The sequence below is a fragment of the Callorhinchus milii genome, unplaced genomic scaffold (genome assembly GCF_018977255.1).
Source record: "Callorhinchus milii isolate IMCB2004 unplaced genomic scaffold, IMCB_Cmil_1.0 Scaffold17, whole genome shotgun sequence".
Lineage (NCBI taxonomy): Eukaryota > Metazoa > Chordata > Chondrichthyes > Chimaeriformes > Callorhinchidae > Callorhinchus > Callorhinchus milii.
This window is the reverse complement of record NW_024704758.1, coordinates 1,367,159-1,392,870: the sequence shown is the minus strand read 5'-3', so window position 1 is coordinate 1,392,870 and position 25,712 is coordinate 1,367,159. Positions and strand designations below refer to the sequence as shown.

The following is a 25,712-nucleotide window of genomic DNA, read 5'->3' as shown; positions in this document are numbered from 1 at the left end:
GAGATGGGGAGGCATTGGGAGGGTGGGGGTTGGAGAGGGAGACATTGGGATGGTGGGGGTGCGAGGGGGAGGGGGAGGCATTGGGAGGGTGGGGTTGGGGATGGGAGGCGGGTGATTCCCTGCTGGTAGACCTGATTGAAATGGTTCCCACTGCAACGGAGACACTCTGTGGCTTGAGAGTGCTGTAGGCGTGACTTACCCTCTGTAAGTCACTGGTCCTCACCGCGTCAAAGAGACTGTCGTCTACTGCGCCGGACGGCGCTGTTCTTTCAATCCTGTGACGATAAAGGAAATTCAATAGTAAAGAGCAGCCATTTTCATGGGTTTCCCTGCGAAGGAGAGCTTCTCACTGGCTGATTGCTTCTAAACCCCAAGTTAATCTCCTTGGGGATGGGGGAGGGAGGTATGTGGGGTCTCCTTCGAGTGAACTGGCTCTAAGGGGACATGTTTGTCAATGGGATGTCAGAATTGAGCCAGCCCTCTCTGTGGTGGTCTCTCTCTAATCTGGTTCCTGATCCAGAAGGGTCTGCAGTATTCCAGGAAACTCACTGCTGATGGCAGCACAGCCCGGCCTGGCTCATCGGCAGGACCTGAAAGGGCTGACCAGATACTGGGGGGGGGGGGGGGCAGGGTATCCCCCCTCTCAGGTGCTGTTAATCCTGCAGCCAAAGCTCTAACAAGTAGGGCGGTCCTAGCTAGAGATACAGTCCGCTGGTTTCAACCTCCCTCTCCCTCCCATGCTGAATTTGCTGGGATCAGCCGGAGCTAAACTGCCGCCCTTCCCATCGCTCCCAAGGTCAGGGAGGGCGAAATCAGCCAAGGTCTTTGCTCCAGGTCCCTCTGCAGCTCTGGGGCAGCTGAGTGAGAAGGCAGGGGCTACAGTCAAGGCTGAGACTCGTACATCAACAATCATCAGAGGGAGGGGGAGAGGGGGAATCAGTGGAGACGCTCCCCCCCTCCCCCCAGTGTGAGGTGGTCAGACCTCAGGAGCTCAGGCCTCTCGTTCCCCTTCCCGGGCAAAGCCATCGGAAACAGCTCCAGACACCACAACCGCTCTGTACTGCCAACAACAAGACAGAAAATGGGCTCAAAACTCAGTGAGAGGATAAGCGTATAAATAATATCTCCGAGAGTTAGCTCTGGTGACAGAGAGAGTGAGTGAGTGAGTGACAGAGTAAATGTTTGAGTGAGTGAGTGAGTAAATGTGTGAGTAAATGTGTGAGTGATTGAGAGAATAATGTGAGTGAATGAATGAGTAAATGTGAGTGATTGAGAGGATGTGTGAGTGAATGAGTGAGTAAATGTGTGAGTGAGTGAGTGAGCGAGAGAGAATAAATGTGTGAGTGAGCGAGCGAAGCAGTGGCAAGGCAGTGAGTGAATGAGCGAGTGAGCGAGTAGGACTGGGAGAGAGTGTTTGTACTCGAGGCTATTAATGTTCTCTGACGCACTCCGGCGACTGAGTGCGGTGAAAAGCCTCTGAAATTAGTTGCGGAATCTCCGCTGAGCTTTAACACACACACACACACACCAAACACACAACCCACACACTCCACTCATCACACACACACCACACACACGCATACTCCACACACATGCTCCACACACACATGCTCCACACACACCACGCAGCACACCCATACATACCATCACATCACACACCACACACACAGAGAAAGAATGACAGTCAAGAGAAAGAGATGGACAGTCAGAGAGACAGAGAGATAGAGAGATACGCACATACACACACACAGACTCTCAACGAGAGACTGTAAGAGAAAGAGCAAGTCTGAGAGAAACAGTCAGAGAGTGAGACAGTCAGAGAGAGAGAGAGGGGGGGAGAGAGAGAGAGAGAGAACGAAAGAGATAACCATCTGATTGGATTCATTCCCAGGTCCCAGAAGTGAAAGAATAACCATATCAACATAATCTCCCCAGAGAAACCACGGCCCAGATGTCACAGCTCCTCTGGCTGTCTCCCGTGGGCGTGCAGCGAGGAGCCTAACCACGGGCAGTCAGGCGTGGTCACCCCATCTCACACACAACTCACCCTCCTTTATTCTCTGCCTCTCCCCCCTTGCTCTCTCTCTCTCCCCTTGCTCTCTCTCTCCCCTTGCTCTCTCTCTCTCTCTCTCCTTGCTCTCTCTCTCTCCCCCCTTGCTCTCCCTCTCTCTCCCCTTGCTCTCTCTCTCTCTCTCTCTCTCTCTCCCCCGTTCTCTCTCTCTCTCCCCTTGCTCTCTCTCTCTCTCTCTCTCCCCTTGCTCTCTCTCTCTCCCCTTGCTCTCTCTCTCTCCCCCCTTGCTCTCTCTCTCTCTCTCCCCTTGCTCTCTCTCTCTCTCTCTCTCCCCTTACTCTCTCTCTCTCCCTTTGCTCTCTCTCTCTCTCCCCCCCTTGCTCTCTCTCTCCCCTTGCTCTCTCTCACCTTGCTCTCCCTCTCCCCTTGCTCTCTCTCTCTCCCGTTGCTCTCCCTCTCCCCTTGCTCTCCCTCTCTCCCCTTGCTCTCCCCTTCTCTCTCTCTCTCTCTCTCCTTGCTCTCTCCTTTCTCTTTCTCTCGCTCTTTTTATTGGTCAACTTTGCCCTTCACTGAGGCAGCGAGTGAGCCATCTAGTTAGCGAACGATTAAGCGAGTGAGTGAGCGAGCGAGGGAGTGAGCGAACGAACAAGGAAGTGAGCAAGGGAGCGAGAGAGCCAGTGAGCGAGCAAGGGAGCGAGAGAGAGAGAGAATAAGCGAGGGAGTGAGCGATGAGCAAACCAGTGAGTCAGTTAGCCCGTGAACGAGTGAGCGAGTCAGTTAGATGGCGAGTGAGGCAGATGGAGGACACAGCAAATGATGGATCAAATGGTGCTGAGACAATGCGGGGATCACTGATGAGGGGGGGGGGGGGGGGGAGTATGACAAGAGCGCAGAGGAGATTGAGAGAACACAGGGTGAGATAGCAGAGAGGCACAGACTGTAATACATTGTGATGATACCATCGTTCACCCTCCCCAGCAATGCCAGCATCACATCCCATAATGTGCTCTGAGATAATCCGTCTCGCACACAGGCATCTCAGAAAATGTACTTAACCCCCCCCCCCCACCGGCCTCCCTGGAGTCATTTATCAAAAGCTTATTATGCCCTTTTTTCCCTTATTATTTCCACGCTCGCTCGTCCCTAATCCCTCGGCGGTGTGTAGCGGCAGCTTTGATAAGGAGCTGGGGCCTCGCGGTTCATTTATAGGTCAGCAATGATGAGGGCCTTGCATCCGTTCCCCCCACTCCCCCCGCCCTCCCGCTAGCTTCCCACCAGAACACGAGGACAAGACACACTCGCAATTGCTTCGCTCGCAAAACGCACAGTCACTCCACCATACAGTATAACCTGTGAAGCGCTTTTGAGACATCTCAATGAGTCGCGAAGACAGTGAGTGGTACAGCAACTTTCACGTCGGGAGGACGTCCCAAGGCGCTGGACAATCGGTGTTTCGGACCCGAGCTGGGGGTCGGGATCGGGGAGGGTGGAGGGTAGGGGGGGAAAGGCACGGTCAAAGAAGAGGGTCTTGAGATGGGTCTTGAAAGAGGCAACGGAGGGGGCGAGGCGGAGAGATTGCAGGATGGAGGACTGACCTTGGAGTCACGGGGATGGCGACTGGTTTAAAGTCGGCTGCTGTGGTGTTGGACCGGTGGACACTGGTTATCTTTGGGCCCGTCCTGTAAGACAGAGAGCGAGAGGTCAGGTCACAGGCAGACTGCTGGAGCTCACACCCACCAACACCAACACCCCCACCCCAACCCTGCAACCCAGGAATATAATCAGGTCTGCGTGAGTGCGTCACTCACTCTCACGGTATGTGTCTCTCTCTCTATCTGCTGTGCGTGTGAGTCTCTTCTCTCTATGTCCCTGTTAGTGTGTGTGCGTGTGTGTGTGTCTCTCTCTCCCCCAGTTAGTGTGTGTGTGTGTGTGTGTGTGTCTCTCTCCATCTCCCAGTCAGTGTGTGTGTGCCTCTCTCTCTCTCCATCTCCCAGTCAGTGTGCGCGTGTGTGTCCTTCTCTCTCTATCTCCCAGTCAGTGTGTGTGTCTCTCTCTTTCTCTCCCTATCCATGTACTTACCTGAGCAGATCCCTCTTGCGCTGCTTCAGTAAGGTGGTTTACCTGGTCACAAGTCACTTGGTTACATACTAAAGATTGTAGGTGCCATCAATCAGAGCCTTGATGTGGATATGGGGACACATGTAGATAAGAGGTGTTCTACTGTAGAAACGTCTAAACTGTCCGTTTACTTTCTCTCTTCAAAGCTCGAGTCTGCCTCCTCCCCTCTCTGGCTGTAGGGATTTGCCAATTTACAAGGAACAACACAGGGACCGACTGGGACAGACAGAGAGATACCTAGACTGAGCGACACCCAGACTGAGACAGAGAGAGACCCAGACTGAGAGAGACCCAGACTGAGCCAGAGAGACACCCAGACTGAGAGACACCCAGACTGGGACAGAGAGAGACCCAGACGGAGAGAGAACCAGACTGAGACAGAGAGAGAGAGACACCTTCACCGCAACAGCCAGGCAGACAGATACCCCGGACTGAGACGATCCTGGATGTAAAAAAAACATGGTCGGTCACAGCTTGGGAAAAAATAGGCTAAAGGAACAGTGACTTAGGAGCAAAAAAACATGGATACAGGACGTACAGGGGTGCCAGCGAGTGGGTCTAGCCCCTCCGCCCCCACTCAGTGAGTTATACAAATCACCAGCGTGTGATAGAGCTCTCTCCTTGTTATCGATGGGCAGAGGGGAGCCTCGGTAATTTCGGGTGGAGGGGGTTGGGTGTTAGACCCTTCTGGGGTTCTAGACAGTGATCTGGAGTCCCAGAAGAGATCCTGATGTAATAAGTGGCCAACCTTAGGTAAGCAGGAGAGAGAGAGAGAGAGAGAGAAAAAGTGCGTATTCCATTCCGTCTCTGGAATTTCCAGATGTAAGTGGGATGCATGGAATTCTCAGTTAGATTTGATACTCTCAAGCACATGGTGATGGGTGTCCGCCTGTGTCAGACACCCGGCTGATCACGGTGATGGGTTTCCATGTGTGTCAGACACCGGCTGGTCACGGTGATGGGTTTCCATGTGTGTCAGACACCGGCTGGTCACGGTGATGGGTTTCCGTGTGTGTCAGACAACCGGCTGGTCACAGTGACGGGTTTCCGTGTGTGTCAGACACCGGCTGGTCACGGTGATGGGTTTCCGTGTGTGTCAGACGCCCGGCTGATCACGGTAATGGGTTTCCGTGTGTGTCAAGCACCGGTCACGGTGATGGGTTTCCGTGTGTGTCAGACACCGGTCACGGTGATGGGTTTCCGTGTGTGTCAGACACCCGGCTGATCACGGTAATGGGTGTCCGTATGTGTCAAGACACCCGGCTGATCACGTGATCACGGTGATGGGTGTCCGTGTGTGTCAGACACCCGGCTGGTTACGGTGACGGGTTTCTGCGTTGTGTCCGATACCCGGCTGTTCACGGTGACACCCACCCCGACCTGGAGACAAGGTGCCTGAATTCCACTCGGTCTCAGCCTCCGGACCAATGACCACGAGGTCGAAGTGAGGTGTGGGTCTGCCTTTCAACCCCGGCTTCTTTTCAGTCGGCGCCTGCGGAACTCTGCCTTGTGAACTGACACCGGGGACAGGAACTCTCCCACAGGTAACAAGGACACCTTCACTGTTACCTGAGGCTGTCTGTTCTCACCGGCCCGAGGGGGTGGGGGGGTGGGGGGGGAGTCACACAATGCAGGAGCCAGAGCTCGCTTTACTTGGGCATATATAACTCTCATTCTCTCTCCTCTCTATCTTTGCTCTCTCTCTCTCTTTCGTCCGTCTCCCTTTTGAAGCTCTCACCTGCTGAGCAGAGGCTTCGAGGCTCTTTGCGACTCACTGTGAGCGAGAGCCTCAGCAACTGAGCTGTCGCTGGAGATTCGCTTCCTCTGAGAACCTTTCTGCAGGTCCGAGATTCTACAGCGGAGAGAAAATAAAATAAATAGATAAATAAATCAGGGTCACGAGCTCGCTCACTGCCCTCGGGACTCTGCTGGGTTCCATACCAACTCCCCCCACCTCCAACCCCTCCCACCACAAACCTGGCCTCCTCCCCTCCTAAACTCCGCACAGCCCGTAATCCTCTCTCTCTCTCTCGACTTAATTTGAGGTTGATTTTGCCGGATTTCCATACCGCAGATTTTGGGGCCTGTTGTTATTTCCGATCGGCCCAGTCTGGCCCTGCCCCGAGCTGGGGGTTGGGATCGAGAGGGGTGGGGGGGGGGCAGGTGGGTGGTGGGAGTTGGCCTGTGTCTCTCAGTGACCACACAGTAGTGAACTGTCTCTCCGTGTGTTACGGGAATGTTCGGGGGGAACCTGGAAATGGCTGGAGGCCGAGGGAATGAGGGGGGCAGGATTCAGGGTGTTCACCCTGTGTCGGAGGGACAAGGGCGAGGTGTGGTCTGTAGAGGGGTTACAGGGAGGGGGGTGTGGGGCGGGGCTGGGGGGTGGGTGGTGGGGGGAGAGACAGGACAGAGACCGGAACTAGACACACACGCACACATACACACACATGTCCACAAACATACATGTGCGTACACCCATGTATATACACACACATCACACATATCTGTATATTATATGTATATACACACATGAACATGTATACACATACATATTTTCACACTCGTACTTATCCATATATGTGCACACACATGTGTATTTACACATACATACTTCTATGTACACACACGCAAACATGTTTGCGCACACATATACACACATGTACGTATACACCTATATGCATGCACACAGCCATAATCACATATACACACACAGCATTTCAGTGTTTGTCACTTTGGAGACACTGAGTAGCCATCTCACTCCCGTATATACACATCCTGACAGCTCACACACGTCTCAACACACACACACCTCAACACACACACCTCAACACACACACACCTACACACCTCAACACACACACACCTGAACACACACACACCTACACACCTCAACACACACACCTACACACCTCAACACACACACACACACACCTGAACACACACACACCTACACACCTCAACACACACACACACACCTGAACACACACACCTCAACACACACACACACCGAAAAAACACACACACACACCCCACAGCTCACACATCACACCACAGCTCTCGCTCACACACTCAAGAATCTTATGCTCTTTCATCCTTTTGACCAGAAATCCAGTCAAAGTCTCTTCCCGCAGTTACTGCAGTGAAGGTGTCAGCCTGGCTCGGTCACTCGCCCTCTCGCCCTTGGGTCAGAATATTGTGTGTGTGTTTAAACCAAGTCTAGACTAACGCTCCAGTGCAGTGATGGGGGAGGAGGGGGAAAACATTAAACCAAGATGTCAAACAGCCTGGCTGTTCAGGTGTACATTAATAATCCCCTGGCACTGTTCGAGTAGAGGGAGTTTCTCTCTCTCCCAGGATCCTGGTCGACAATTCCCCCCCGAAATAAAATTATTCATTCACTTTGAGGTTCTTTGTGGGACCTTGCCGAGTGCCAGGTCTGTCCCATTCGCTTACAAATACACAGTCACTACACCTTACAGTAAATGCCCCGAAGATTTGGGGACGTTCTGACGAGGTGGTTAAATACAAGGATTCTGACAAGGCCCACGGAGCTCAGGACTAAAGTTGGTCAGTGTCACTGGAGGTTATTACGAGAGCATTGAACATAGGGAGGTGCCCTCCACAATGGGGAGGGGAGGGGAGGGGAAGCCCAGGGGACGGGGGGGGGGGGGAAGAGAACACGATACCTCTTCTTCACAGGAAAGGGGAAGCCAGAGTGTGAGGAGAAGAGAGACTTCTTGTGTCTTCTGTTAAGGGCTTCACTGTCAGAGTGAGGGCTGGTCGGGCTGAGCAGAGGAGAGGAGGGGAGGAGGAGAGGAGAGGAGAGAGGAGAAGAGGAGGAGAGTGGAGGAGAGGAGGAGGAGAAGAAGACAAAGAGAAAACATTGGAGAAAACGAGAAGATTTTAGTTTGAAGACGGAAATGAACCACAACAAAGTGATCGAGAATCTGAGCGACAGCAAACAGCGACCAGCTAGTCTCGGTTTAGGTTCTCCATCACCTGACCCCCATCCCATCCCTGTCCTCGGGCTTCCCTACCACTGCGCCCCCTCATACACTCACGGAGGAGAGATTAAGACATCACAGGTCTGCACTGGAGGTTTGGGTGAGAAGCCCCTTACAAGATGCCTTGCAAGGTCTTAAGTGAGTCGCGAGAGTGTTAGTCTCGACCTCCCTCCCTGATGCCCCATCTGTGTAAAGGTTTACAGACCCACACACTTTCTATTCCCCCCCCCCCCCCGCCCCCTCATGTGAATGTCTAGCTTCCTCTTGAATGCATCCACACTATCTGATTGAAGCACCGGCTTCAGGTAGCGACTGCCACGCTCTCACCACCTTTTGTGTGAAGTAGTTCTTTCCACATTCTCTGTTTGGAATTAAAAATAATAATAATAATAATTCGGTCACTTCAATCCACAACTGTTCGTGGGACGCCGCTGAGTGCAATCGGCTGCCCCGTTTCGCCCACAAAACATACCGTCAATTCACTTTACGGTATATCCTGTGAAGCGCTTCGAGACGTCTCGAAGACGTGATAAGGCGCTGTATCAATTGCAGGGATTGTTATTGCTATTATTTTGGATTAACACTTCCCTGGTCTAAGACAACCCCACACCCTGAACCTCTGCCCTGCCACCTGGGCAAACCTGACAGCTTTGTTCTGGGTTTACTTTAGGAACCAGTGTTAAGTGACTGGTTCTTGAGAAGCTGGTATCAAGACTGGTTGTCTGGATCTCCCTCCCTCCCTCTCGCCCTTCCTCTCTGAGTTATTCCACCATCAGAGGCTGCGTGATTCCAGGAGGAAAAATAGGAGGAAATAGGAAACACATAGAGGGAAAGATGGAGGTTGCAAATGAAAGATGGGAGGTCTTCTGTCATCATTTAACACACACCTCACACACTCACTGTACAACACACACCTCACACACTCACTGTACAACACACACCTCACACACTCACTGTACAACACACACCTCACACACTCACTGTACAACACACACCTCACACACTCACTGTTTAACACACACCTCACACACTCACTGTACAACACACACCTCACACACTCACTGTATAACACACCCCTCGCACACTCACTGTATAACACACACCTCATACACTCACTGTATAACAAATGCTTCACTCGTGTAATTATGGCTGCGGTGGGGGGGAGGGGAGAGGCAGGAAATTTAGGCAAGAAATGTTCCGGGCTCTTACCTAGGAACAGGTGATGATGGGGGCGAGGAGCAGGATGGGAAGGAGAAGGAAGCTGACGAGCCGACCAGATCCGGCATTCCTGGCGACGTTCCCACCGTCTCTGTGATCACCAGCTCGGGATCCAGGATAAACAGCTCGTCCTGGGAAATGTCTGTCACGTAGTGTAAGTGTTCCTGGAGGGAAGCGGACACAGGAATGAATATCCCTCTGTGTGAACGTCACTCTCCCTCAATCCCTCCGCCTTCCACCCTCCTCTCTCTCCTTTCTCAAGTCCCACCCCACCAGATCGGAGTCAGGCTCCGCCACTGTTAAGCGCTCTGAAGCGCTACCCTGCGTGGAGGGCGCAAATTGTTGTTGTAAGTTGTTGTGAAGTCATGTCTCATGAGGGCAACAGTATGTGTTTAGCTCAGCCTGGAGCCCGGAGTTGGGGTTATTTTTTTGAAGGGATTATTACTCCTCGGAAAAATGATCTGCCAATCGACTAACAACTGGGTTCCTACTTACTGCTGGGTAAACTGAGGCGGGGGGAGTAAAGAAACGTGCCCAAGGTTTTGATCCGAACCCAGGTCCTCTCGCTTGCGAGGCGAGCGCTTTAACCACTGCGGAATGGGACTCCATGTACACAATCCTTCCACTTCACAGTAATTCACAGCACCAGGACATGTTGGTACATTACAGCCAATTCAAAGCTCATAGAATTATACAACACAGAAGGAGGCCATTCGGCCCATCGTGTCTGTGCCCGGCTCTTTTGAAAAGAGCTTCCAAATCAATGCTCTCTCCCATAGCCCTGATCAACCCCACTCCTCCCGCTCTCTCCCCATAGACCTGATCAACCCCACTCCTCCCGCTCTCTCCCCATAGACCTGATCAACCCCACTCCCCCCGCTCTCTCCCCATAGACCTGTTCAACCCCACTCCCCCGCTCTCTCCCCATAGACCTGATCAACCCCACTCCCCCCGCTCTCTCCCCATATCCCTGATCAACCCCACTCCCCCGCTCTCTCCCCATAGCCCTGATCAACCCCACTCCCCCGCGCTCTCCCCAAAGCCCTGATTAACCCCACTCCGCCCTTACTCTCTCCCTATAGCCCTGCGAACTTGTCTTCCCCAAATAATTATCTAAGATTAAGACCATGGTTGTGTTGAGCGTTTAACCAGATGTTTTCCTGGCAGCTGGCAGTGAGTCGAGGCCCAGTACGTACCTGTGCCCGGTCGATCCTGTAAAACCGATCGGCTGTGGTGGCTGGGAAAACACAGATATCAGCGTTAGCGACTGGTCTGCAACCCACCGTTTGCTGGTTACTGTAGCAAGCCGAGTCAGCCTGTGCAGAGGGGAGGAGTGTGTGGGGTGGGGGGAGATTCTGCTTTATTGGAGGGTGGGGGGAGCGTTGCTTCCCCAGCTAGCGTGACCCGCAGGAGCCGCTCTAGCTATAGGCAAAGTGGGTAAGTGCTGAGGGCGGCAGATTTTGCCCCTTCAGGTGAAAGGGAGGTGGGGTTGGGGGTAGGCGAAGGGCAGCACTGTAGCCTTTTTAAGGTAAATTCACCCGGGTTAAGTTAAAGCTAAAACTATTGAACGTCTAAGGGTGATCGTAACTTCATCGAGGTTTTTTTCTGGGTTGGTGGATTGGTTTGAGCGGTTTCCGACTGCCCCAACGAGACAGGGGGAGGGGGCGTGAATTGAGGCGTTCGAAATGATAAGGGGATTCGATGGGGCAGATACAGAGAAACTATTTCCTCTGGTGGGTGGGTGGGGGGGGAGGTTTCCAGAACAAATTAGAGCGAGGCCATTTAGGAGCGAAATCAGGAGGCAGTTTGTCTCTCACACACGCGCGCGCACACAAAGGGGAGGGGAAATCTGGAACTCTCTCTCTCTCTCCCTCTCTCTCCGCAAAAAGGCTATGGATGCTGCATCCAATCAAATTTTCAAGGCTGGGATGGATGGATAGGTTTTTGCTAGGTCAGGGTATCAAGGCATATGGGGCAAAGGCGGGTAAACGGAGTTGAGGTACAGATCGGCCATGATCTAGTCGAATGGCGGAACAGGCTCGAGGGGCTGAATGGCCTCCTCCTGTTTCTATGTTCCTCCTGACCGCAGAGCACCCTGACCGTAAAGCTAGTGGGGAGATTTTACTGTGAGATTACAAGGCTCTCCGCCTGCGCTGACGGTAATTGGTAACACATTTGGCCTGAGCTGGCTTTCCTGTCCTATCTCCTCGGTTTGTTTCCAGCCCCCCCCCACATCCCCCCGGACAGGCGAGCTTTGCTCTCCGTTAATTAAGGCATTGAGGCGTGGGGTGAGGGTGGGGGGGGCTGTGGGTGTGTGTGGGGGAGGGGAAACTGAAGAGGGGGTTGGGGTGAGGGGGGTTGCGGGCAACCTTAAGTGGAAACCAACAGATGTTATTTTAACACTGAGAGGCCCAGATAGGTACCGAGGCCTGGAGTTCAGAGAAGGTGCACTTCTAACGGCATCTGACGCGCATTTTACCGTCTCATGCGACGCGCCGTTGCGGTTGAAAAACCGTGACATTTCGCAAACGGCCGCTCAACAATCCTCGCATTTGATACGGGTTCGGCACACGGCACAACAACAACAACCACCACCACCACCACCACCAAAGAAACAACCTTAAGAGAGACGCTGTATCAAATGCAACGATTGTCTCCTCGTTTCTCGTGACCAGACTCAAGGCTGAGACGATGAGAAACTCGACTTCCGCGACCCCCCCCCCACTCCCCACGGTGTCTCCATCGGTCTCTGCGATGGACACACACTCGGTCACTGACCGGTCAGTCGGTCGGTCGGTCGGTCAGTTGGTCCCCACAGTTGCGTGTGGTTTGGAGCCTGGACTATAAATCGCCTACAGGTCAGCAGAATAATACGTCACCCCCGACTCTGGGCAGCTTCTCATCCGCCGCAAAGATGTCCCGCAGGAGTTAGGAGTCGACACAGACCAAGTGACTCACAGCTGGCTTCCCGTAACTTCTGGCACAACACCTATAACCCACCCCCCCACCCTGCCACACCCCCCCGTCTGCCTCGTTCATCAGTAACGGAGCAAAGCCTGGGATCAAGCCACCCTTCTGACAAGCAGCAAAGTTCAGCGGCAATGACTGCGCGCGTGCGAATTGGCTGCTGCGTCCGTCCACAAAATGCCCACAGACGCTTCACTTCACAGCAAAACCCGTGAAGCGCTTTTGAGACGTCCTCCCACCTCGAAAGGCGCTGCGTCAGACGCGAGGGTTTGACTTATCATTGTGATCGGTATTATTATTATTAATAATAATTTGCTAGCAGCTAGTGCGGCCTTTCGGAGGGCAGAGAAAGGCAGTACATGTGCACCTGAACTGGATGTCAGCCAGGCTCAAGTCTTTAGTCAGAAGGTCACGGGTTCCAGCCCTGCATCGGGCCTGGGCTCACTTGTACCTGAGCAGCATTGCACTGTCCGAGGTCCCGCCCTTTGGCTCAGACGCTGACGCAAGGTCCCGTCTGTCCGTTCGAAAAGAGACGGGAGTTCCTCCTGGTGTCCGAAACTGAGGACTCTTGGATTTGAAGACGCGGTGGACGGTGAGGGTCTGGCGGTGGGGGGCTGAGGCTATGTGGAATTCCATGGCTCGGCTCATGCAAATGCCCGCGGGACAAACTCAAAGGTCAAACCACCCACTCAGGTTCTGTCACGTTGCACTTGTCAGAACACTTCATCCAGAGGGACAGGGCGGCGGAAACAGGCCAACTCCACCCAACTCGTCCGTGCCAATCTTTATACGCCACACAGGTCCCACCCATTTCCCCTCCTCTTACCCCTGTGACGACACCCAATCGGGTGCTTTAACCTTCTCGTCTCAAATGTAGGGGGGCGGCGTTAAGTCACTGCTGTTACATCCTTCGTACAACGGTGTCCAAATATCTGGCCATAACTAAGGTCTTTTTTTTCACCCCCAAAAATGTTAGCGCGTCCAATTATTTTTTGAATATTCTTCCCCTCTTAAGTACACCTCTTCAGCCCGGTCTGGCTTCCTGTCGCCAGGGTGATGTTCTGGAGGCTGGTGCCCCCCAGTGCTGCCCCCCCCACCCCACTCCCCCCGACCCACCTCACCCCACCCCGAGTGGCCATTGTTCACGTACTGAGCCTTTGGAAGTGAGTGTCGGCTGAGCCACTCGACCTCTCCCCCCACCCCTCACCGGCTGCCACACATGCACACACGTACAAACGCACACACAGCACGTGACCAATAGAGGGCGCTGCAGAGCACCCAGGAGCAGGAACCTCGGCTGTTTCCTCCCTCCCTAACCCTCGGGTTCCAATTCGCCCTCCCCGGTTGAAGGTGGCACGGCTAAGCTCAGGTCCAGTACAGGCTGAAAGGGCTGGCTTTACAACGCTCAACGTCAGCTCAGCGTGCCCGCGTGTGTACTCACCGTGTCGTAATCCACCTTTTAAGAAACAAGGTAAGTGTAGGAAAAACAGAAGAAGAATCCTGTTACAACATCGCACGAGATTAGTGGCGGGCAAGGACCAATTCCAGAGGCACAAGTGGTCCTGTGGTGTTTTGGAGGGAGTGGTGGTCCGGACCAGGGAGTGGGGGAGCTGTGGTCCTGTTGAGGATTAGGGGGGGCTTGGAGGGGGCGGGGGTGGTATGGTGGTGGGGAGTGTGGGAGCGTTAGCGAACGAGAGATAAACCAGATCCTCAGTAGCACAATCAGGGACAACCTGTGCCTCTGTCATTAATCCGGTCAGTCCCTTATGATGTTAGGTGGTGAGGCAATGAGGCACTGGGTGACAGAATGGTGCACAAGGACACTGTGTCAATGGAGGTCATGGCTGAAGGTGGGGGATGGTGGGTAGGGAAGGGGCGGTTGTGGGGTGGGGCAATGATTTGTAGCATGCCCAGGATGAGACTACCCCCGATCACAATCAAAGCCACCGTATCTAATGAGCCGCACACTTATCAAATGCCAGCATGGCCCCTAACACTTAATCCACCGCTCAACAGCTAGCATGACGAGCGAGCTCAGTGGTGGAGCGCTGTCTTATTAGGTGGGTTAAGGGTTAAAAGGATGCCGTGGGCTGATGTTTATCGATCTGATAAACGAAGGGGTTGGGGGGTGGGTGTTGGTGGAAAGGGAGGTTGAATGAACTGTTGAGTTTCATGGAAGGACAGACAGATGGAAACCATCAGATCGGGAGGAGGGTTTGGACGCACAGTACGTCCGAGAGCTTCGCCCTGAAATGTTACACGGGGTGTGTGTGAGTGTGAGTGTGTGTAACATTTCACACTCTTCCTTTCACGCCGGGGATCTGGGTTTGAGTCCAAGTCAGACTGGGTGAGTCGCTCAGTCTCTGTCTCTGTCTCTCCCTCTGCTGTAAACCAGCACCCTTCATAATTAGACCCACCCCCCCCACCCCCCACCCCCATTTCAATCTCCCTCAACAACAACAAGATTCCATTTATAGAGCGCCTTTCACGTCGGGAGGACGTCCTCATCGATCATTCTACCCTTCCTCTACCTCTCTTGACCCCCCCCAACACCACCACTACCATCACCACCACCACCCCGCCATCCACGTGGGATGGGAGAAAACGCTCGGAAAAATACCCGATGGCTTCTTACGCGCTGGCACGGAGCTAAAACTGCGTCTTGTTTTCTCAAGTGGATTCGTGGTAAACGACAACGACAGCAATAACAAGACGTGGCAGCAAACAGCCAGACAGCCATCACAGCACTGAGCACAGCAATATCCAGTTACCGCATTAAGTCTACGTCACACTGATTCCTCCCCCCACACCACCCGCCCCCACCCCCCCAAACACCCACCGCCACCACCGCTGTACGAGCTCCGAATGGGACTAAGTTCTGGCAGAATAATGGTGTTAAATTTGGGGGTGAGGCAGAACCAGAAACTGTCTACCTCTCGTGCTAACTAACTCTCTGCTCTCCAGCCTTTCCTACCTGGCAGAATAATGGTGTTAAATTAAACTAAAAACTGAAGGGGGGGGTTCGCTCCCCGCCCCCACCGCCAGCCCCAGCCCCGATGTCCCGGCCAACAATCCCCCAAATAACAAAGAAAATTGGTCGTTCACTTCATGGCGGTTTGCGGGGACTCTCTGTGCTCAGATAGGCTGCCGGGTTCGCCCACGCATCGTGCGGTCACTACCTCCGCTTTACAGTGAAATCCCATGAAGCGCTTTGAGACGTCCTCCCGCCGTGAAAGGCGCCATTACCAAATGCGAGGATTATTATCATCGTGGACAATAAACTGATATAATCCCGAGGCCTTGGGAACGCCGCGCGGGTAAACACCCGGGCACGTGGGTCATTAATAACCGGGCCCGCCGCACAGAACAGCGCAGCCAGGAGGTGCGTTCAGTGGAAAGAGCGTCTGACAGGCTCTGGGCACAAAGGTTGCTGGTGATTAATGAGCTCGACTACTTTGTTCAGGGGAGTGGGGATGGCGGTGGGGGTCGGGGGGGGAGGAGGGGGAGAAAGAGAGAGGACAATACCCTTGGTGGGGTGGAGTGAGCCCACGCAAGAGTGAAGTAGAGAGAGAGAGAGGGAGAGAGAGAGGTGGGGGAATGAATAAACCATTCATAATAATCCTTGCATTTCAAATAGCGCCTTATCACGTCATCGCGCCGTCTCAAAGCACTTCACAGAGTATACTTAAAGTGTAGTGACTGCGTACTTGGCAAAACACGGCAGCCAATTGCACACAGCAGCGTCCCACATACAGTCGTGGATTGAGCGACCAAATTTTTAATATTTTTTTGGGGTGGGGGAGGGATTATTACCTCCGGAAAGCGTAAGGAAACTTACCTAAGGTTTGGCCCTGACCCGCCTGGGAATCCAACCCAGGTCCTCTCGCTCGCGCTAACCAGTACGCTACGGGAACTCCGCATTTGTGGGAATGATCCACAGCAAGGATTAAGAGGCTGTGTGAGAGGACACTGCTTCCTGACTAGCCACAGGGTTACAAAGCAAACCTGCACAGGGCAGGCCAAAGGCACCCTTTGATGGAGCTTTACTGAGCTATCAATACAGGGTCCTCAGGTCAGATAAGAAGCATCTACCATTCCTGAAGACTTGTATGAACATGTCACATTGCTCTGTGGTTCACATCCATGTGGCATTCTTTCACACCCACCTCCCCTCTCATACACACACACACACACACCTTCCTTAGTCAATCTATCTATCCGCTCCCTCCCACCCAATGCTCAGGTGAGCTCTCAGCAGACAGAGCTATCTGCACATCTCTCACTCCGGCTTCCTCCTCCTCCTCCTCCTCCTCCGCCTCCTTCCCACCGCTCCAAACAAAAGTCAATCATCCCATCTCAACCCCTGGCCTTATTCTCACAGATCAAGTCCTTACGGACGCTTTCCCCGATTCACGGTGTATAGTTTGGGGCACGACATGTCACGCGACTGGCAGGATGGTGGAGGGTGAACTGGATGGGCCTTGGTCTTCTTTCGAACGGAATTCTTATGCTCTTAAGGTGAAGCAAACTGCATCTCGACTCCCAGTCTTTTCTCCCTGCTCTCCACATACAGGAGGACAACACACCAGCCTTTGATAAACACTGTTGTCAGTGGCTCTGCTACCCCCACCACGAACCCACCCCCACCCCCTGCACTCCAACCCAGCAGACTTGGCGGCGGGGTGGGGGGGGGGAGGAGGCATATGAAGGTACCCTCGCCCAAGTCCCAGAAGTGAAAGGTCGGAGCCAGATGGAGCATGATGTGAAAGTGTCACTCACTCACTCACTCACGTCAACCCCCCCATAACACCATTTGCTGTTGAAACGCCTGTAACTTTTGTTGTTGTTGTTTTCAAAACAAACGGAGTAGATGCCACACTGGGTTTGGTGGGGGGAGGGAGGCTGGGTTTTGCTTTCCCCACATTCTCCCCAGAGCAGCATCCCCAGGGGGGAGGGGGGAGAGGGAGGGGGAGGGGGAGTGGAGGGGGTGGGGGGGGCTCCGACACACGGCAAGCTTCCTCACACATCCATCAGGAGATACTTACAGTCCAGGAAACACCATTTGGGAGACAGCTTCTGTGAAGACAAAGTTCTGGACTTGGTGCCATCGCCCTCCTGCAATGGAAGGTGACGGGTGGGTTAGACCGTGAGTTGGGACACCCTCTGTTACCGCAGTACGGGAGGCGACTGGAACAGGCAGCCATGCTTGAGCCGTGCAATGCATGAAGGGATCAGGTTTGAAGTCAGCCGTCAAGCTTCGTTGGTCACTCTCAGACTCCCACACCTCCTTCTACCCCTGGGCGATGGACGCCATGTAAATACTAGTTGCTGTTGATCTGCTACACTGTCCTGAAGCCTCAGCCTAGACTGGGAATGCGAGGGAATGGGGTGGGGGAGGGGGCAAGAGGAGGAGGAGGGCTTGAACCCACAACCTTCTGACTCAGAGACGAGTCGGACATGTTGGCATGTCCTCTGCCCCCCTCCCAGATTCTCGTCAATGATTGAAACTCAGCAAAACCGCTGTTAGGATTCACAGTGACAGGATCTCTCGCTGCACCCCCCCTATCCTCCACCCCACAACCTCCCCCACTCCCAATAAGTCAGGCTCACCTGTCAGGTGTCTAACAGTCAGCTCCAAAACTGCCCCGGAATGATTGCTGTCTCATGAGCCTGAGGGAGTGGCGGGAGGGGGAGTGGCTCACCTGTCTGCATTCCGCTCGCTTACCTTTTCCAGGTGTGCAAATTCTACTGCAAAGTGCTAGCGGACAGATGACCTGCTGGGGCTCGCTCCCCCACTGGAACTCTCTATTCTAACCCTATTCCCACTGCTTGTTCCCCATTCCTTTAACGACACTAATCCCGTAGTGTCAGAGGGGGTTAGACACCCGGTGACCTGGGTTCACAGGGGCCGACTGCACTGAACCACACGGGAGTCAGACCTCACACACACATCACACACGTGACCCCCTCATTACATGCAAATGCCCCGTGCCCATACACAAACACACACATACACAGACACAGGAGCTCTGGGTGCACACGTGACCCATGGGTTTCATGCTTGGCTCTCAACAGCGTCATGATGGTGTGTGATGAGTCAGCACAAGCGGGGGGTGGGGATGAGGAAGTGGGAGTGGGGGGGCACATGCTGAGGAGGAAGAGGGATGCAGAGGGGAGGGGGACGGTGGGTGTGTGGGCCTGGTTCACAAACCTGAAGGACCAGGCGCTGGAGTGAGGGATGAACCACTGGTAAATCCTGAGGAAGAGGCACGAGATCTAGTAGTGCGTCAGTCCGCAGCCACATAGCAACCACAGGGGGGGAGGAAGGGGGAAGGAAGGGGGCTGCGCGGGGGAGGAGGAGGGTTGGTGGTGGTTGGGGGAGGGGGGGAGATCAACATCACTTCTCCTTGCGTATCAGAAGGCGCTGGGATGAGATGACTGTTGCCAGCTTGTGAGCTCAGATGCAACGGAAGCTCAGAGAGAGATGTTACAGGAGCGACGAGACAGACAGATAATCATATTTATTAATAATAATAATCCTCTCAATTGATACAGCGCCTGATCACGTCGCCGAGACGTCTCAAAGCGCTTCACAGACCAGGCTGTCGAGTGAATTGGCCGTGTATTTTTTCCCACGATTCTGGGTTACAGGGTTTGTGATTTCTTAAATGAAGAAGCGGCTTAATTGAGACATTTCTTGATTGGTTAAGAAATCCCATCAAGAAACGGCGCAAAAATGGGACCCCAACATCCCCGGCGGCTGTGAAGGTGGTGCGAAGGCTGGCGGGCGGGCAGGCGGGGTAAACGGAGTGGGTTTTAACAACAACAGCAACAGCCTCATCGTCTCCGTCCAATTCATAGCATGGGTACAGCTCTGATTGTGGGGAGTGGGGGGTGCAGGATGGGGGCGGGGGGGTGATGGAGGGGGCATGGTGAGGATGAGGGGCGGGGATGTGGTGGGGGGGTGGGGGGGGAGACATACCTCCTGAAGCCTCTCGATTTGCGTGCGACACATTTCCAGGTCACTGTCCCCAGGAACCACGATGATGCCCAGAGGAACCGCTGTGTGGAGAGAGAGGGAGGGAGAGAAGGAAAGAGGGAGAGAGAGGGGGGGAGACAGAGAGAAGGGGAAAGAGAGCGGGGGAGAGAGCGAGGGGGAGAGGGAGAGAGGAAGAGAGGGAGAGAAAAAAAGAGATTCACAACATCGTGATCGTCAGAAAATCATTCTGCATCACGTCAAACCTCCCGACCCACAGTCACAGGACCCCCAAACTCGCTACAGACAACTCATTCCTCAGTCACTCTCACTCCCACCTCCAGGTCAGAAGGTTGTGGGTTCAAGCCCCCTTCCCCCCCACTTAGACTGGGTTCAAGCCCCCTTCCCCCCCACTTAGACTGGGTTCAAGCCCCCTTCCCCCCCACTTGGACTGGCACTGTTTATTTAAGACCGACAAACTCCCCCCACCCCTCATTGAGGAGGACAGAGAGAGCTCCATCGGTCCATCGCGCTCAACACTCCCCAACAGGAGAGATGGGGTTGACCTGCCCAACACTGCCACCTGGTGGACAAGTCACTTAATAATAATAATAATAATAATTCTTGTAACTGACACAGCGCCTCATCACGTCTTCGAGACGTCTCAAAGCGCTTCACAGTAAAGTCACTGTAAAGTGAATTGACTGTGTATACCATCGGTGTTTGGGCTTTCAGCCTCTCTGCCCCCACACTCTGGAACTCCATCCCATGGTCCCTTGGCCTCGCTTCCTCCGTTGCCTCCTTCAAAGCCGGCCTCAAGACCCTCCTCTTCGACTGTGCCTTTGGTCTCCCTCACACCTCTCTGCCTTCCCTCACCCCTACATCCCCCCTCCCCCACGCTCGGGCCCCGACACCTGACTGTTCAGCGCTTTGGGATGTCCTCCCGACGTGAAAGGCGCTCTATAAATGTCATTTTGTTGTTGTTGTTGTTGTTGTATTTTGCGGGCGAAACGCAGCAGCCAATTGCGCACAGCGGCGTCCCCACAAACAGTCGTGAACGGCCTCCTCCTCCTGTTCCTGCTTTCCTACGTTTTATATCTCTCGCTCTCACACACGCGCGCGCGCACGCGCACAACACAAGCAATTGCACACGCGACACAAACCACACCCGACACAAACTCACACATGACACGAACACACACAACACAAGCAAGACACAAGGGCACGCATGACACAAACACGGGCATACGAACACACACGACGCCAACACTCGCACGACGCAAACACACACGACACAAACATACGCATGACACAAACACACACACACACACGACACAAACACACGCGGGACACAAACACACGCATGACACGAACACACGCACACAGAGCCACAGGAACGTTGTGAATGAAAGGAGACACTGCACGTGGCAGCGTCACTCACAGGCTTCCTTTAGCTTCTCCTTGTCGTAGTGCAAGGCCTCGTAGTCGTGCATGCTGATGCGACTCACACGTATCCTCAGCCGCTCCGGCACTGTCTGCTGACTGAGGCACATCACCAACCGATCAGCAAACCGACAGCGGGCGGGCGGGGGGGCGAGCGAGCGGGCGAGCGGGCATGCAGGCGGGCGGGCGAGTGAGCGGGCGGGCGAGTGGGCGAGCGGGCGGGCATGCAGGCGGGCGGGCGAGTGAGCGGGCGGGCGAGTGGGCGGGCGGGTGGGCTTCTCGGAGCAGAGCATCGCAGCCGGGGACCATGTTCTACACTGAGGCTCCAGGTAAGGGCACGTTCTTGTCGCTTGACTGGGTTTGGCCTGTGCGGTCACCTCATCCCAGTCTTCTCTCCCTCTCCCTCTCTCTCCATCTTTACATTCATTCACGTGGAGGGGAGCGAGCCCCAGCGCACACACGATGGGGAGAGAGAGAAAGAAAGAGAGAGAGAGAGAGAGAGCAGGGGAATGGGGTTAGAGTAGAGAGCTCCAGTGGGGGGAGCGGGGGATAGGGGTAGACAGTGAGGTGTGGAGGTGTGGGGTGGGGTTGGGGGGCTCTGGCTCTCTCGCGGGGAGGGGGGGTTCACACGGTTACTCACTCGTTGAGGAGAGGAATGGAGGTGCGTCTCTTGGTTTTCTGCACCATGTTGGCCTGGTTGCGCAGGGAGATGTGGATGACGGACGGGGCGAGCTTGCAGGGCTCCCCGTCCACCTGCATGGGGATGGGCTTGTACGTGGTGAGGGTGACCTCGCGGCACTGGTTCAGCCGCTCGCCGTGACCTCCCACGTGCAGAGCAGCCTACAACAACAACAACAACAACACATCTACAGTCACGAGCTGTTCGCGGGTCACACAGTCCCCCGTTCCACCCCCCACACCCTCCCAAAGCCCCCGCCCGTGAGAAACTTGGGGGAGGACGTCCCAAGGCAGTCAAGGGTTTGCACCCCAGCTGGGGGGCAGGGGGGAGGGAGGGAGGGAGGGAGGGAGGGAGAGAGAGAGAGAGAGAGAGAGAGAGAGAAAGAAAGAAAGAAAAAAAGAAAGAAAGAAAGAAAGAAAGAAAGAAAGAAAGAAGAAAGAAAGAAAGAAAGAAAAAGAAAGAAGAAAGAAAGAAAGAAAAACGAACGAACGAACGAACGAAAGAACAGAAGAGTGAAAGAGAGAGCAACAGTGAAAGAAGGAGCGAAAGAAAGAACAAAAGAACGAGAGAAAGAAATAGCAATGTTCGCGCGTCAACGGATGAGAAGAGTCTCAAAGTAACGCAATGTGACGTCGCCCCCTACAGTCCAGACAGTAACCTGCGCCCGTCCCGCTCGGGCACGATACCGCCCGGGATGTCAGAGAGAGAGAGAGAGAGAGAGAAAGGAGTTCAGTTCCCCCAGAGTCCCGGCCGGCCATCACCGGGATAATAATAATAATAATAATAATAATAATAATAATAATAATAATAATAATAATAATAATAATAATCCTCGCAATTGATACAGTGCCTCATCGCGTCTTCGAGACGTCTCAAAGCGCTTCACAGGACACACTGTAAAGTGTAGCCACTGTGTCTTTTGTGGGCGAAACGCGGCAGCCGACCGCGCACAGCAGCGTCCCCGCAAACAGCCGTGGATCGAGTGACCAAATCATTATTATTATTTTTAATTTATTTGTTGTTTTGAAGGGATAATTACCCCCCCACTCCGCCCCCCCCCACCCCACCCCCCCCACCACCCGACTCCGCCACGCGAGAGAGAGCGAGAGATGCTGATCTCACCAGTGAGGCCATGGTGAAGCCGATGACCTCGATGTAGCCATCGTCGTGTCGCTGGGGCTCGAAGTCGTGGTGCTCACTCGGGTTTCCCCACGGCACGGTGCCAGCACAGTACCTACAGCCACAGCCCAGCGTCAGGACAACATGGCTTCACATCCCCCTCACACGCTCCCCCTCGCTCGCCCGCACGCTCCCCCCTCGCTCGCTCGCACGCTCCCCCCTCGCTCGCCCGCACGCTCCCCCCTCGCTCGCCCGCACGCTCCCCCCTCGCTCGCCCGCACGCTCCCCCTCGCTCGCCCGCACGCTCCCCCCTCGCTCGCCCGCACGCTCCCCCCTCGCTCGCCCGCACGCTCCCCCCTCGCTCGCCCGCACGCTCCCCCCTCGCTCGCTCACACGCTCGCTCGCACGCTCCCCCTCGCTCGCTCTCACGCTCCCCCCTCGCTCGCTCGTACGCTCCCCCTCGCTCGCCCGCACGCTCCCTCTCGCTCGCTCTCACGCTCCCACTCGCTCGCTCATACTCTCCCCCTTCGCTCGCTCACACGCTCCCTCACACACCCTCTCACTCCCTCACACACTCCCTCTCACTCGCTCACACACTCCCCCTCGCTCGCTCACACATTCCATCTTGTTCACTCATACACTCCCTCATTCGCTCACACACTCCCTCTCACTCGCTCACACTCGCTCACACTCCCTCACTCGCTCACACTCCCTCACACTCGCTCACACTCCCTCTCTCACTCGCTCACACACCCTCTCACTCGCTCATACACTCCTTCACTCGCTCACACACTCCCTCTCACTCGCTCATACACTCCCTCACTCGCCCACACACCCTCTCACTCGCTCCCTCCCTCGCTCGCTCACACACCACCTCACAGACACCCTGTCCCTCACCCTCCCACCCTCGAGCTCCTCCTCACCTGGGGATGTTCAGGAACACGATGCACTGCAACTTCAGGTCCTGAATCTTTGACGTTAAGTCCGTCCCGTCACACTGTGGGGGAGAGGGGGGGGGAGGGTGGGGGGCGAGCGAGAGGGTAAAGGTTACGTGACGGCAGCGAGGCGAGGGACCCACAACATGGGCGAGACGCTGAAGGTGACAGAGGGCGGAGGAGGGGAGAGAGAGCGCTCACGGTGGGAGGGTGGGGGGACAGCCTGCGACGGGGGGCGCGGTGGCGCGGGGGGAGAGAGACCGCAGGGAGGGGAGGCGGGGATAAAGCCTTCAAGAGGGGAGGGGGAGCGCCTGCGAGGAGGGGGTTGGGGTGGGTGGGAGGGGGATACAACTCGTAGGGGGAGCGGGAGAAGTGGGGGGAGAGGGAGAACCTGTAGGTGGGTGGTGGGGGAGAGAGGGAGAGCACCAGAGAAGGGGGGAGTGGGGGGGGGCATTAGTTGGGAGGTGTGGCGGGGAGGGGTGCAGGCTGCTGTTGATGGAGTAACTGTGTTCACTCACCACCACCTTGATGTGTTTGGCTAAATCTTTGGAGCTTCCCATCAGGAAATCTGAGAACGCCGTCTGGAGAGAGAGAGAGAGAAAGGGGGAAAGGGGGGAAGAGAGAGTTACACGGGTCACCAGCCTGGGGGGTGGTGGGGGGTGGGGGGTGAGGGCAGCCAAGTCTCGGGGGGGGGATCGGGGGCAATGTTACTCACCCCGGCATAGAACATTTTATTCTTAAAGCGGCTGTTGAACTTCTCCGGCTTGGCTTCTGCAACACAGACCGGGGGGTTAGCCCCGCTCCACTCGCCTCAAAATCCACCCTCCCGCCCCGATCCCCCCCCCACCACCCCCACCGACCCCCCCCACAGCAACCCCTTCCCTCCCCCGGGAACGAACCTCTGGATTCGTGGAATTCCAGTGTGACGTGGGCATCGAAACCGAGGCTGAAATAGTTGTTGAAGACGTCGAGGGGAAGCTGCGGAGAGGGGGGGGGGGGTGCACGTAGCAACTGTCGTCAGCAATCATTACCCCACGGTCAATACCCCCCCCCCCACCACGGGGAGTCACTGTCCCACCACACACGTCCCGGCTCCCGCAGGGATACACATCCCCCCCACCTTCAACTTGCTCCCCAGCCCACTCTCTATTCCCTGTGCAACTGCCTTGCTCCCCCCTCCCCTCTCCCCCTGCTCCCCACTCCCCCTCTCGCCCGTTGCTCCCCCTCTCCCCTCACCCCCTCTCCTCACTCCGACCCTTCCCCTCCCCTCACTCCCCTCTCCCCTCGGTTCTCCCGACCTCTCCCTCGCCCCCATTGCTCCCTCCGCCCCCACCCCCCCCCTCTCCACCTCTCCAACTGCCTTGCTCCCCTCTCACCCCCTCACTCACTCCTCGCTCTCCCTCCCCACTCACCCCCCTCACTCACTGCCCCGGGACCGCCTCCCCCTCCCTCTCCTCGCCGGACACACCTTCTCTGCGGCCGGCTCGTCTCTCTCCTCGGGGGTGGCCTCTCCGTTCCTCTCCTGCTGCAGTGTCCAGCGATCCAACTGCACAATGTTCCCGTCCTCCACGTGGGACAGGATCTTTGTCACCGGCTCATCAGTGTAGCCCTGAACCCCCCCCACCCCAAAGAGAGAGAGAAGAAGAGTGGGGAGGGGGGGGGGAGAGAGAGAGAGGTGGGGAAGAGAAACAGGGGGAGAGACATAGTGAAGAAAGAGAGCGAGAGAGGGGAGTAGAGAAGGGGCAAAAGAAAGTGGGGGAGATGGAGAGCGGGGGGGGGGGAGAGAGAGAGGGGGTGAGGAGCAATAAAGGGCGAGGCAGAGATGCAAAGAGAGAGAGACAGGCCGACAGAGAGGGAGAGAGTGACACATAGATAGAGGGGAGAGAGGGACATAGAGAGACAGAGAGGTTAATATACGTCTGCGCGCAATTGGCTGCCGCGTTTCGCCCACAAAATGCACAGTCACCCCACTTTACAGTGTTATCCTGTGAAGCGCTTTGAGACGTGGGAGACGTGATGGGGGCGGGTCAAATGCACGGATTATTATTATAATTATTATTGTTTTGCCCTGTGTTCCCCGGGGTTTGCCGGCTGGCGCAGGTTGCGGGCGGTGGGGGTGTGGTCGATGGTCCGGGACACTCACCCCGCCCAGTTGAGGGTCCTGGCCAGGTATTCCTCACTGAAAGACGTTCAAAGTTAAGGGATCAATTCTTAAATTGGGGCACGCTTGGGGCCATGTAGA

At 55.2% G+C, this 25,712-nt stretch overlaps 1 protein-coding gene across 1 annotated transcript in view; it reads right to left on the bottom strand.

Annotated features, from left to right (window-relative positions):
• LOC103172674 (diacylglycerol kinase zeta-like) overlaps positions 1–25,712 on the bottom strand; it is a 71,442-nt gene that overhangs the window by 4,653 nt on the left and 41,077 nt on the right. Inside the window, exons 15-32 of the mRNA XM_042341649.1 lie at positions 24,939–25,079; positions 24,370–24,448; positions 24,186–24,241; positions 23,989–24,051; positions 23,459–23,532; positions 22,539–22,650; positions 21,378–21,577; positions 20,736–20,836; positions 19,301–19,380; positions 18,530–18,574; positions 17,364–17,433; positions 13,760–13,774; positions 10,548–10,588; positions 9,343–9,515; positions 7,816–7,914; positions 5,868–5,981; positions 3,607–3,690; positions 200–275 (exon numbers count right to left, since the gene is read on the bottom strand). Of these exons, the coding sequence (XP_042197583.1) occupies positions 200–275; positions 3,607–3,690; positions 5,868–5,981; positions 7,816–7,914; positions 9,343–9,515; positions 10,548–10,588; positions 13,760–13,774; positions 17,364–17,433; positions 18,530–18,574; positions 19,301–19,380; positions 20,736–20,836; positions 21,378–21,577; positions 22,539–22,650; positions 23,459–23,532; positions 23,989–24,051; positions 24,186–24,241; positions 24,370–24,448; positions 24,939–25,079 (1,623 nt within the window). The remainder of the gene's footprint in view (positions 1–199; positions 276–3,606; positions 3,691–5,867; positions 5,982–7,815; positions 7,915–9,342; positions 9,516–10,547; positions 10,589–13,759; positions 13,775–17,363; positions 17,434–18,529; positions 18,575–19,300; positions 19,381–20,735; positions 20,837–21,377; positions 21,578–22,538; positions 22,651–23,458; positions 23,533–23,988; positions 24,052–24,185; positions 24,242–24,369; positions 24,449–24,938; positions 25,080–25,712) is intronic.